General features: G+C 36.9%; 1 protein-coding gene across 5 annotated transcripts in view; it reads left to right on the top strand.

Annotated features, from left to right (window-relative positions):
* Nucleotides 1–13,745, top strand: part of MLH3 (mutL homolog 3) — a 38,362-nt gene that overhangs the window by 5,093 nt on the left and 19,524 nt on the right. For all 5 annotated transcript variants that reach the window (XR_004959707.1, XR_004959708.1, XR_004959706.1 and 2 more), the window contains 6 exons: nt 2,897–2,995; nt 3,938–4,023; nt 4,718–4,822; nt 5,947–6,019; nt 11,379–11,450; nt 12,695–12,806. Coding sequence is in view for 2 of the 5 variants with exons in the window: in XM_036263197.1 (XP_036119090.1) it covers nt 2,897–2,995; nt 3,938–4,023; nt 4,718–4,822; nt 5,947–6,019; nt 11,379–11,450; nt 12,695–12,806 (547 nt within the window). In the remaining 3 variants the exon portion in view is untranslated. The remainder of the gene's footprint in view (nt 1–2,896; nt 2,996–3,937; nt 4,024–4,717; nt 4,823–5,946; nt 6,020–11,378; nt 11,451–12,694; nt 12,807–13,745) is intronic.

Below are 13,745 nucleotides of genomic sequence, written 5' to 3'. Positions count from 1 at the left end.
AATGAAATGGTACTATTAATAGTAGAGAAGATCCACTGTGCTTCCCTAGCCCTTTCCCCTCTCTCCTAAACACAAAACTCTCCTAGAAATGTAAAGGCACCTGCAATGCCAGCATAGTATTTTTCTGGAAGTTATTTTCTGCAGCTCCCAGGTAAACAGCCAGAATGATCCTGTAATCATCCTAGGTTTTCCAGTAAAAATCTATAGTTCACTACAGTACTCTCTATATATGTTTTTGTTACTGTTTTTTATTAGAAAATAGGACTTGATCATAAATTTCCTGGAATTTAGGTTAAATATGTACTTTCATAACTTTACTTTTCAAATGTACTTTGTTATAATGCATATGTTAATCCACTTGATCTGTTTATTGTATAAGTAGCTGTTATTCAGGAAGACAATTATGTGGCTTTTAGATCATACCACAAGGTTACATCAGAGCCTAGACTAGGTCTCTGAGTTCTCAGGTCTAAGTCAACATTAAAAGTGACATTGTTTTGGCAGTGTGTTTGGAGCCAGATGTCGGGAGATGGTAAAGCTGATTCCCATCTGGCTATAATCTTGGTTTTGCATCAGGAGGATAAACATTAAGTGTGCATCCTTATTAAAAGTCTTAAATGTTGCAAAAGAACGTAAATTACATGAATGTAATGGCAAATTATAATTCTTTAGGATTAATATCTCTGGCAGGAGGCTCTGATTTAAGATTAAATAAGACCTTTATTTTTCATTGTGCTTGTTTTTTTGTTTTTTCTTGTGAAAAAAATAATCACTGTAGTAACTTTCAAAGTATTAATTAGGAGAAAACCCTTTTCTTTCAATGTGCTCCTGAAACTATCAGGTTGCTCTTAAAGACACATATGTTTTTTAGTCTGTGTAGTTTTATGTTCTGATTTATACTGAGTGTTTATCAGAGGTAAATCCAAGGAACTGGCACCTCATCTTCCTGAAATGTAACTGCTTCTGATATAGTAATAAAAAGTAACTGGTTTACATTAAACTGAGATGGCTGCTGCTAAACAAAGGCAGAAATCTTGGTTGGCTGCCATACTCAATGTAAGCATCTGCTCCTGTTAAATAAATCTAGATGTTTAAAAAATACTTCAACTTACTTAACTTTCTGGATTAGCAAATCTTGTAATGAACTTTTGAGGGTCATGTTGACCCAGAGTTTCATAATAAAAATGAAGTATTTTGGATATAGAAACAAGTTCCATGAAAAGATGGCTCCACAGCACCCTCCATTCATATGGAATGTTACCTTTCTGGAAATGGCTGATGTGTATGTAGCAGGAGATTAGGACATTGTTGAACCATATGTAAAAACATAAGATGACTTGTTGAAAGGTACATTTAAGTGTACAGAAGAGAGGATATATAAAGGTAATTTTAAGGAGTTGTGTCAAGTCTCCAGCCCCAACAGTTTTTCTCTTTAAAATATCTTTACTTCTGCTGCCCTGGCCTGTTTGGCTCAGCAGTTAAAGTGTTGGCCTGTGGACCAATGAGTCAAGAGTTCTATTCCGGCCAAGGCACATACCTTGGTTGCGGTTTGTCCCCGGCCCTGGTCAGGGTCCTGCAGGAGGCAGCCAGTCTGTGTCCCTCTCACGTCGATGTTTCTCTCTCTCTCCTCTCTCCTTTCCTCCCACTCTATCTGAAGATAAATGGGAAAGGATCCTCAGGTGAGGATTAAAATATAGATATATCTTTAATTCTGTGACCTTATTTCACTCCCCACTTTAATTTTATCATTCTGAATTAATCTCTCTTTAGTTTTTGTCCAACAGATTTATCTTTTTTAGTTTCATCATGTTTTGCCCCTATTCAAAAACTGTCAAATTCAGCATAGTTTCTAAAACACAAATATTATCGTCCTTCAGAAAGGAGGGTAAATTTGGAGCCCGATCTTACTGGACTTTAGAGTATAAATTGATAACTTTTCATTCATTTATTGATTTTTCACAGTGTTAGAACTTGCCACATTGCAGATTAAGTGACTTTCCTTTCAGGAGTTCACAGTCTATTAGGGAAAATAGCTGTCTAAATATAATTATAATATGGTGAGATAAATGATATAATAGATGCATATATTGGGATAAGAAACATATAAATTGGGGACTTGTGAAGGTTGTACTAAGTAGTGAAGGATGACAATTAAGTACCACTATATGTTTAATACAGTGTTTCTGAACTGTGGCACTATTGACTTTTTTTTTTTATCTTCACCCGAGGACATTTTTTTCACTTTTTGTTCAGATAGAGCGGGAGGAAGAGAGAGAGAGAGAGAGAGAAACATCGATGTGAAAGAGACACATCAAGTGGCTGCCACCCACATGACCCAATCAGGGCCGGGGACAGACTACAACCGAGGTACATGCCCTTAGCGGGAACCAAACTCAGGTCTCTCTGGACCGCAGGCTGACGCTCTAACCGCTGAGCCATACTGGCCAGGGCACTATTGACATTTTTGACTAGATAATTCTTTGTTGTAGGGTTTGTCTGATATGTTGTAGGATATTAGCAGCATTCCTAGCCTCTATCTGCTAGATGCCAGTAGCACCCCTCACCCAAGTTGTGACAACTAAAAATGTCTCAAGATATGGCCATATGTCCCCATGCAAAATTGCCCCATTGAGAATCAGTGATCTATTTCAGGCCCTCATTCTGTCTGATATAGATGGATAATGGGACTGAGTATTAAGGTAGATTCCTAAGTTAGCAGAGTTAACTTCACTAAAGAACTTTGACTCTCAATCTAGTGTTTAGTAGTCTGCCTTATGCCTTGATTCAGTTTGTACAGAAAGAGATTTTATGTAACTTAATTTTTAATAGTTTAGACTTTGAGTTCAAATGTCTAGGTGTGTGTTTTTTGTGTTTGTTTGTTTGTTTTTACATTTAGGATCTCAGTACAGGTGTCATCCTTTTAGAAGCGACCTTGTTCTTCCTTTCCTTCCTAGAGCTCGGAAAGAGAGGACTATGATGAGACAGAATAACAGAGGTAGGGGCAATAACATACCACCTAATTTTTAAAAAGCAGAGTTGTATTATTAAGCTTGATCAGTGCCAGCTGTGCCTTACTAGAATCAGAAATACCCCACAGTCCTATTTAACAGCAGAGCTAAGTAATTCTGTGTACCCATGTAGATCAGAAATTACTTTTCCAGACTTGAGGTCAATACAGAGTGATTATGCAGTCTGTGGTGTGTTGTGACTGAGAAATTGTTTCTTATTTTTAAAGATTGGAGTTGTGCTACATATTGTGGTAGTTTTATATAAGCAAAACTCTTTTTTTAAAAAAAGCTAAAAAAGCTATATATATTTTGTTAATCCTCACCCAGGATATTTTCCATTGATCTTTAGAGAGAGTGGAAGGGAGTGGGGAGGATTGAGAGAGAGAGAGAAACATCGATGTGAGAGAGACGGTTCAATTAGTTGCCTCACCCAACAGGGACGGAGGATTGAACCTGCATTCCAGGTGCATGCTCTTGACCAGGAATGGAACCTGTCACCTTTTGATGTTTAGGCTGATGCTCCAATCACTGAGCCATGCTAGCCAGGGCAATAGGTATTTTATTTATATATATATATATATATATATATATATATATATATATATATATTTTTTTTTTTTTTTTTTTTTACTGAAAGATGTGAGACTGCTAATTTGAACCAGTTTCTTCTGGAATTGTATTTTGAAATATTTCTTGAAAATAGTTTGGAGAAAAAGCTATAATGCCAGAAGATACAATCATCAACTCTAGTTTAAAAAGTAACAGATCAAAACAATTTAGAGATACCACAAACTCTGAACCTTTGTAGCATGTTGGAACAATATGTCCGAAGTTTGGTCTTGAGTCTGCACCACACCAAATATGAGATGCCATTCAGCTTTTTCTCTGAGGCTTTTGATGCCAACTGTATTTGTCCCCTTTTGCACTAGATACTGTGGATGATGCTGTTGGTAGCGAATCACTTCAGTCTTTGTTCTCAGAATGGGACAATCCAGTATTTGCCCGTTATCCAGAGGTGGGTCTGCAGCAGTTTTTCTTTGCTTGTTATTTTAAAATTAGAATTTTATTTAAGTTGGGTATGGGCATGACTGACTATACTAATTTGTAATTGTGAATGGAAAGTGGGTATGCTTCCAAATAATTTATTTGGAAAGTAATGTTTATTGTAGAAACGAGGAATCAGAATTCATAGCATTTTGGGAGCTCCACTTTAATTTTGTATTAAACATACGTAATCATTGTGGGAATAGTGAAAGTGTTTACCACTCTTAAAAACCCTGACTTGTAGCTGTGGCAGAGTATTTAGGGTGTTGAGAATAAAAATATTATCATTAAATAAAGTAGTGAAACTTCTACTGGAGGAACAGTTTATCACTAGAACTGAATATGTTTTCTCTTCAGTGGGTTATCACAGAATGTACTTTGTATATTATAATGAGGGTGAGGAATAGGTGAGCATTTAATTATTGATTCTTCAGTAAGATGTCTTTAAGGACTTGATTATGGGGACTAGAAAATTGTTATTCTGAAATAATATTGGATTTTGTCAGTAATTTTGTCCATAGAGCCTTTTGAATTCCTGTAAGTTCTCTGAATTCTACTCACCTCTAATAGTCTCTATGAAAATGAATGTTTTTTAAAGCACTTTGAGATCTTTGGTAAGACATAAATAAGCTAATTTAAATGATATTTGTGCTGGGTCTTTATAGGTTGCTGTCAATGTAAGCAGTGGCCAGGCTGAAAGTCTAGCAGTTAAGATTCACAACATCTTATATCCTTATCGTTTCACCAAAGATATGATTCATTCGATGCAGGTAAAAGACTGACTTTGAAATCTCATTAAAAAATATATATATATATAAGTCCTAAGCTAGACTAACTCTTGTGAAATTGGATCTGTTTAATGATGTAGACCACCCTGGTCAAAGCACATGTGTTTTTTTAAAACCTTACTGGAACTTTATCATCAGAAGAAAAGAAAAGGACTAAAATTAATTACAAAGAAAAAAATGTCCTTAATAGTGTGAGCAGGTTTGGAGAGATGAATTATGGATTCAGGCTTATAGTTTTAAGGTTTATATAGACTTTATATTTTGACAATAATTTATAAATCAACTAAGTACTGCAGAGACATTGTCCTTAAATGTGCAACAGTGTCCCTTTTTAAACAACCCTCTATTGTGTGATGCTACAAATGACATGGCTTTGGAGACCCTAGATTGGGGAGTTCCATTAACAAGAGGGACCTCTTGTCTCATCTGCTTTTCTAGATTGCCTTATCTCGACACCACTCTCTGGATGTCTTTGTTTCCTTGTTTTTCAGTATGGGAACAGATTCAGAGGTTAGGCAAATCTAGGTTAAACTCCTAACCTGGCATATTTGACCTGGTACCAGAGCAAACACTTGATCCAGAAATAGGCCCTGTGGTAAGGGTATAGATTAGGGGGTGTTGGGGAGCCTTGTCAGTACGTGGATAGCGAGGAGCCACCAAGGTCTAAAGCCACAGGTAGCTTTTTAACTTACTCTTCTAATGGACTAGCTCTTCCAAAATGCTTTTCCTTGCATTGCATAAATTTAAAAAATTTATTTCAGCTCTATTTGTTAGCACTCTCTGGTCATATTAATAATTTTCTGGTTATATTACCCATTAAGATGAGTTATTCTGTTGGGAACATTTCAAGTCTCCTCTAAAGTTTTGTTAGCATGTCCCTCTAGATGCCTCCGTCTGTGTTCCTTTTATGTTTTCTGATCACTCAGCTTGCCCATTCTTTTATCCTTCCTGATGACTCCCTCAGTCATCAGCACCTAGCTCAGTCTTATATATGAAAGCTGTAATGCAAACAACTCTAAATTAAGTACAGTTTTGTCTCTTTCTATACAGATAAGCCTTTGTTAATTTTTATTTAGTGTTGTACCACTTATTTCAATGTATGCCAGGTTCTCCAGCAAGTGGATAACAAGTTTATTGCCTGTTTAATGAGCACTAAGACTGAAGAGAATGGTGAAGCAGGTAAGAATGGAGTTTAGCCTTGACTAATAACCAGCTGCTCTTCTAACAGGCTCCTTTTACGGTTCTATTTTTATATAAAATACCACTGCAGTGATTTGGAAAGATTAGGGGAAACCAATCTAAATTAATATTATGAAATTTTAGTTTTAATATATTTTTATTAATTTTTTTTTTTTTTTTAGAGAGAGAGAAACATTAGAGTGAGAAACATTGATTGGCTGCCTCCTGCATGACCCCTACTGGGGATCAAGCCCGCAACCCCCCCACCCCTGGGGCATGTGCCCTCACCAGGGATCAAAGTAGGACCTCTCAGTCCATGGGATGACACTAAACCCACTGAGCCACTCTGGCCAGGCATGAAATGATAGTTTTACAGCACATTTAGTTTTATAAACATATATATATATATGACATACATATATATGACATACATGTTGGGCTATTAAACAGTAGTTATCTTGGGAGTGAGAAAGGGGAGAATTTCATGATTTACTCTTTAAAATATTTTATATTGTTTGACTTTTAAATGATGTTTTCATGTATTTCCTTTATAATAATAGAAAGTTTATATAATGAACTATACTATGTTTATCAAAAGTTAAATACAATCTCTTGGGGGCCTGCTTTAATAAGAAAATAATATTTTATAAATAATATTAAGTCATTCAACAAATATTGAGTGCCTGTTGTATGCCCAGGACTGTATTAGATCCTAGGGATACAATGGTGGGAAAAAAATACATGGAGGAGAAACAGATAATTACACAAATGTTAAATAACTCTAGCTGTATTATGGAGGAGAGAAAAAAGATGCTGTAAGAACCTGTATTGGGAGATTTGATTTAGTCAGGGAGGTCAGGGAAGGTTTTCTTGGGAAAATGAGACTGGAAGTATGAGTATGAGTTAACTAGACACAGAAGAGAGAGAGGAGTATTGTTAGCAGAGGGAATAACACGTGCAATTTGCGATTTCCTCTCCTTCAGTGGGGGGAGGCAGGGCAAGTGCAGTTGGAATGATAGTAAGCTGAGGCCTGATTTCAAATGCAAGTTACAAGTTTGTCTTTGTCCCAACACCAACTGGAAACAATTGAAAGCTTTCTGTTTTCTTTTTTTAATTGGTTTTCTGATGTAATTTTTGCAGTGGCACATGTTACATCATATTTGTAGTTTGAAAATATTGCTGTGGTTGCAGTGTGGAGAATGGATTGGGTGTGGGGGTACAGTCTTCTTAACTGCAGAGAGACTATTACGAGGATATCGCAGTATAGCTGGGACCAGGGTGAACTAGAGAGAAGTGAACACATTGGAAAGATACTCAGGAAATAAAGTCAACAAGTTTTGGTGATGGATTGGATATGGGGAAGGCATATCAAAGATGACTCCTCGTTTTCTGGCCTCCGTAACTGAGTGGATGATTGTTGCAGGACATCATGAGGTTCGATGAGAAGCAGGCAGCGAGTGAACATCATCAGTTCAGTCTGAAATCTGTTTAAACTATTCAAGAAGAGATGTCAAGAATGTGGTTGGCTATAATAGGTTTGGGACTAGAAAAGCATTCTGACATGGAGATATAAATCTGAGTTGTCAGCATTAAGTCGGTCATTGAAGTTGGGAGAGTATTTTTATTACCCAGGAAAAGAGTGAAAGGTAAGAAGAGATCTGAATTTAGAACAATTCCAACATTTAACAGCAAGTCAGAAAAGGTGAATCAGCAAACGTGGTTATGAAGGAATAGCTAGAGAAATAGGAAGAAAATAGACGAAGGTTGTGTGGCAAAGCCAAGGCTTTATATAAATCCTGCCAAGAGGTTAAGTAAGACGAGCACCAAAATTATCTGTTTAGTTTTGTGACAGCAGAAGTCAGGGACTTCGAGTGAGACTGTTTCCGAGATAGGGGAGGAAGCTGATAGAGACTGCAAGGAGACTCAAAAATCTGTGACATGGAAGACAGGGAGTGAAAGAGAGTGTGGGTGAGAGAAGGCTTTTTTCTTTAAACTGGGAGACTGTTGAGCATGTCTACAGTGCTTGATACTGTAACATTCCAGGAAAAGCCTGAGTGGCTGAGAGCCCTGAGCACAAGTGGAGGAGTTGGCTTCAGAGTGGTAGACCTGCAGTCCAGTGCTTCTCAAGTCTGAAAGCAGATCATTCTCTTTCTATTTCAGAATATTCCCTTTTGTCCTGTTTACAATAGAGACTTATCTAATGTCATGATAGATCAAAGGCAAATTAATCAAATTTCTGTCATAATGATCATAATATGGAATTAGTGAAGGTCAAATTATAGTTTTACTGCTTCTAGAAAATGAATCAATTTTCTTCTAAAGTTTCAATGACCTGGAATTCTTTGTTAAAATACCCAAATTTTGACTAATGGCACCTGAAATGGGTGTAGCCACAAAATCTGTAGATGTTCAAAGAAGTAAAAGGGAACTATTTAAATTTCTCTTGAGATTCTATATAATCATTGTATTAGTTAGTTGCCACCAAAGAGTACTCTTAGATAAATACATTTTTCTAAATCAAAATGTGTTTTTACTATTGCTCATGAATACCAAAAGAAACCTATTCCTATAATTGACTTACTTATATTTTAATATAAAATTAACACATATTTTTGTAATGGAAAAATATATTATTGTTTAAATTATAGTGAAATTATTGTCATATATTGGCATTTTTTTTATTGATTGTTTCCACCTACAGTAAAGTACAGTTGTTTAGTCATGATACCCTAAAGAATAAAGATTCATTCATTTATTCTGTAAATAATTATCCAGTGCCTATTATGTACCTGATTGCTGTTACACATGCTGACAGACAGAAATCCTTGCCCATATGAAACTTGTATTCTGTTGTGTTGGAATATTAAAAATACAGCTTCCAGCATTAGTAAATTACCTTCATATATTCTGCTTCATTCAAGGAATGAAAAAGGTTGTGAACACTATGTAGACTATAAACCATTCCACCAGAATCAGGTATAGGATTGATTTTTTAAAAATTATTTATATTAATTTATTTTTGTTACAGATGCTTCTCCTTTTCCCCCCATTGATGCCCTCCTCCTGTCCGCCATCCCCCCCGCACCCCCCCGCCCCGTCCCCAGCATTGTTGTCTATGTCCATTGGTTACGCATACATGCATGTAAGTTCTGCGGTTTACAGGATTGATTTTTTTAGGGTCACTGACTCTTGGTAATTCACATTGGCTCTAGTTTCAAATTTGAGCTCACTCTCTCACGATTTATTATTTATTCCAATACAGGATGTTCCGTATTCATCACAACCAGCTGCAACTCCTCCTATCCTCAAAGGAGTTTACAGTTCAACATTTTGGGACTTGTTCCTGTGGTTGAACATGCAGTCAGAAAAATTATTTCCTTTTTTCTTTAAATCTTAAGCTCTCATGCCATGGATTTGATAGTTTCATAGAAACACTGTTTTCATCTTCAGTAGAAACAGGGGAAACAGGCATTATCTATTTTGATCAAATTCAAGAGGAGAACTTTTATTTCAATATAATCAATAGCAATAAACCTCAACCCACTGGCCAAAAGTATTAACATTACAAGCTAAAAAAATGTAGTAATGTAAGTGAGAATCAGTCCTCCTGTCAATGAGAAAAAGATTAGTTTTGGCTTTTGGGGTCAGGACTTTCTGCCTCGTCTCTTGCACTTGAGCTTCTAAAGCCTTGCTACTCAAAGTCTGTAAATAGCATCATCACCTGGGAGCTCATTAGAATTGCAGAAGCTTGTGTCCCACCCCTAACATTCTAAATTGGAATCTGCATTTTAATAAGATCCTTGGGCGACTTGTATGCCCATCAGAGTTCGAGAAGCCTGATTGTAAATCACAGCAAACTGTAGCCAGTGGACCAGGTCCAGCGATCACCTGTTTTTGTACAGCCAGGTAGATAAGAATGGTTTTTGCACCCTGGCCGATTTGGCTCAGTGGTTAGAGTGTCAGCCTGCGGTCCAGAGATACCCAGGTTTGGTTCCCGCTAAGGGCACGTACCTCGGTTGCAGTTTGTCCCTGGCCCTGGATGGGTCGTGCAGGTGGCAACCACTTGATGTATCCCTTTCATGTCAATGTTTCTCTCTCTCTCTCTCTCTTCCTCTCTCTCCCTCCCACTGTATCTGAACAAAAAATGGAAAAATGTCCTCAGGTGAGGATAAAAAAAAAAAAAAATGGTTTTTGCATTTTGAAGTAGTTGGGGAAAAAAGCAAAAGAAGAATATTTCTTAACACATTAAAATTATACATGAATAAAGTTTTATGGGGACATAACTACAATATTCACATATTGTCTATGGTTGCTTTGGTTCATAATGAAGAGTTGAGCCCTGGCCGGTTTGGCTCAGCAGTTAGAGCGGTGGCCTGAGGACCAAAGAGAGTTGCAGGTTTGATTCTGGTCAAGGGCCTGTACCTTAGTTGTGGTTTAGTTCACCTGGCCCTGGAAAGGGTCATACAGGAGACAACTGGTGGATGTGTCTCTCTCTCATATAAATGTTTCTCTCTCTCTCTCTTCCTCTCTCCCTCTCTCCCTCCCTCCCTTCCACTATATCTAAAAATCAATGGAAGAATATCCTCAAAAGAGGATTAAAAAAACAAAACAAAAACAAAATGAAGAGTTGAGTAGTTGTTAGAGAAACCATGTATCCCAAATGCCTAAAATATTTACTCTCTGGCCTTTCATAGAAAAAATGTTTCTGACCTCTGATCTATAGTATAGTAGAATTACATTCTTCATGGGTTCCAGGGTAGCTTGCAAGTCAAGGTCAACTGATTATAATAGTGTATTGTTTAATGACCCTTCATTGTATTAAATTTGAATTAATAAAGCAAAATCAGTATTTAAAGCATAAAATGTAGAGCTTGCCCTGGCCAAGTGTCTCAGTTGGTTGGAGTGTTGTCCAGTACACCAAAAGGTTGTGAATTCAATTTCCGGTCAGGGCACATACCTAGGTTGCAGGTTTGATCCCCAGTCGGGGTGCATACGGGAGGCAACTGATCGATGCTTCTCACATTGATGTCTCTCTCTCTCTCTCTCCCCCTCTTCCTCTCTCTAAAAATCAATAAAAACATGTCTTTGGGTGAGGATTTTAAAAAAAGAAAGTGCAGGGCTTTAACCTTCTTTTATAAACGAAGCACTAATGAACTAAAGAGTTTTTCATCAGAGATAAATTTGTTTTCCCCATAATTTCATTTTTTTAGGAAATAAGATACAGTGTTACTACTACTCAGTATGTTTCTCTTATACTCACCTTGTTAAGTAGCTTGAGTTAACCTTTTTCTCCTTCAACACATTATTTTAATCTTGATTTGATCATTTGAAACTTCAGTAATCCTTGATAATCTTCTAGGTGGAAATTTGCTAGTCTTGGTGGATCAGCATGCTGCCCATGAGCGTGTCCGTTTGGAGCAGCTTATCATTGGTAAGGATCTGTTTGAGACTAGAAGAGATCTGAGACTCCTCAGCAGAATTAGTATAACTGAAAGAGTTTTTCTAACTGTGACAGTTGTGAGGAAAATGAATTGTATGTCTCAAAAATTAAGCTGAAGTCCTCTGGTTTGGCGTCTTTTATTACTGAAAGAAAGTAGTAGTTCACTTTACTAATTCAAACATGTGGATCTTACTTACATTGTCAAAGGTACATTTGATGTATATCATCAGCCATAAGGATTGGGTGTCTAAAGATTAGGCTATTTCATCATGACGTCCAGCACAAATACACGCCCCTCCACATGCCTCTATGACCTGGGTATACCTTCTTCACAGGCCATCAGGCAGAGACTACTAGCAGCTCAGAAGACCCAATAAATTGTTTTTAAGTTTTGTGTTTGAATAGGTAGTAAAATCAAATAGGTTCAAGTCTGAAAGGCACAAAAGGGAATGTAATAAAGACTTCTTTCTACCCTTGTCCCTCATCCCACCTAGTTTCTCTCCCCAGAGGCAATGAGTATCACTGATTTGTTATGTATCCTTCTAAAGTCAGTATGTGCTTTTTAATCTTTGCTACCCTTTTTTCCTCTCCATGAAGCAGTGTGCTCCCCAAGAGGTAAAATACCAGGAAAATATCTACTCCTGTGGTCAAATAATAAAAAACATGATGTCAAAGAGTTAAGTGAGGACCTAGGGAGATATTTCATGAACTAGAATGGCAATGATGTTACTCCATGTTCACTTTTTCTTATAAAATGAAGACCTAATTGTTGGAAAAGATACAGTAAAAACTGTTGGAAAATTTTATTTGCTATGAGCCCTGGACCATTTGAGAGTAGTACTACTAAGTCTCTTTAGAGACTGGGAAACCCTCTTGAAGAAATAGAGCCATAAGACTATATAATAAAACCATTTTATTTCTTCAGTAATTCATATTATTCACCTCTGTTATTAAAACCACATTTATTGACTACACAGGAACATTGCATTGTTCATTTGAATGTAAGATTTAAGTTTTATATTTCTTATTTTTGAAAATATTGCTAAAATGAATAAATAGACTGGACATTTACTAGTTTTACTTTACTAATGTAAATGCAAAGCTTGAAACTATACATTGAACACACTGCTACACACTGTAGTAATTACATGACTGTGCCTTACCGTGCTTCATTTTTATCTGAATCTAGAAGACTTATCTTCCTACTCTTAACCCATGCATCTTTTTCCCAATAGATTCCTATGAGAAGCAACAGTCACATGGCTCTGGTCGGAAAAAATTACTGTCTTCCACTGTAAGTCCTCCACTAGAGATAACAGTAACAGAGGAACAAAGGAGACTCTTACGGTTAGTACCACCATGAGGATGTGATGTTGATAGTATAAATATTTATAACAGTGCTGTGAGGTATAAGCATAGCTATTGTCCCTCTTTTCATACGAGTCACCTGAGACTAAGAGAAGTTACATGACTTGTTCAAGGTCATAACAACGATTAAGTGGTGGAGCAGGCACTCAGATGCAGGTTTTCTGACTCCAAATGCTATTCTTTCCACTATATCACAGCTGTTGAGTATAGGATAGAGTTTCCATGATAATTTTTTCCAGCAGTTGGCTTAGAATACTCTTACCATTTCTTGGAACAGTCAGTGTTTATGCTGTGCCGTTTCTGAAAGCAAAGTTACTGCAGTAATTGCTTCCATTCTGCTTTGCCTTGGTGCATTCTAGATTCTTAGTTTTCATAATCATAATCATACTGGGTAAAAAGCGAAACACTGGGCCATGAGGAAGGGGCAAATCATATAGTGAATCACAAGATAGGGCATTTTTCCATTTTGGGGCAGCACAGATTATTAGAAATGAAAAAGAGAATTGTCTCTGAATTTATTTCAGGTTTGGGAATATGCCACTGCCAATAAATCTTTTCCCCTGGGGCATAATTTATATTAGAGGCAGATCCATTTATTTATATGCCCTTAGTCAGAACTTCTCAGTTCCTGGGGTTGTTCATTACCTCCCTGCTTTAATGCCGATTCCGAACACTCTCAGCCCTTTTGTTTGTGCCAAACTCCTTCAAGTGCCAGCATGAGAAGTTAGCAATTGCTCGGTGAGGAATAAAAATTTAGGAACAAGACTTACAACTAAATTGATTCTCTCAGTGGAAAAGAGGGAGAAAAAAGTTACTGTAATTCAAAAAGGAAATTGAATAAATCCTAAACAAATACTCATAAGTGTGAGAAAAATAATATAACTTATGAAGCTTGTGGCAGCTTTTGAGAAACTATCA

Source organism: Molossus molossus, unplaced genomic scaffold (genome assembly GCF_014108415.1).
Source record: "Molossus molossus isolate mMolMol1 unplaced genomic scaffold, mMolMol1.p scaffold_m16_p_1, whole genome shotgun sequence".
Lineage (NCBI taxonomy): Eukaryota > Metazoa > Chordata > Mammalia > Chiroptera > Molossidae > Molossus > Molossus molossus.
The sequence above is the reverse complement of the archived record's forward strand: the minus strand, read 5'-3'. Positions and strand labels throughout refer to the sequence as shown.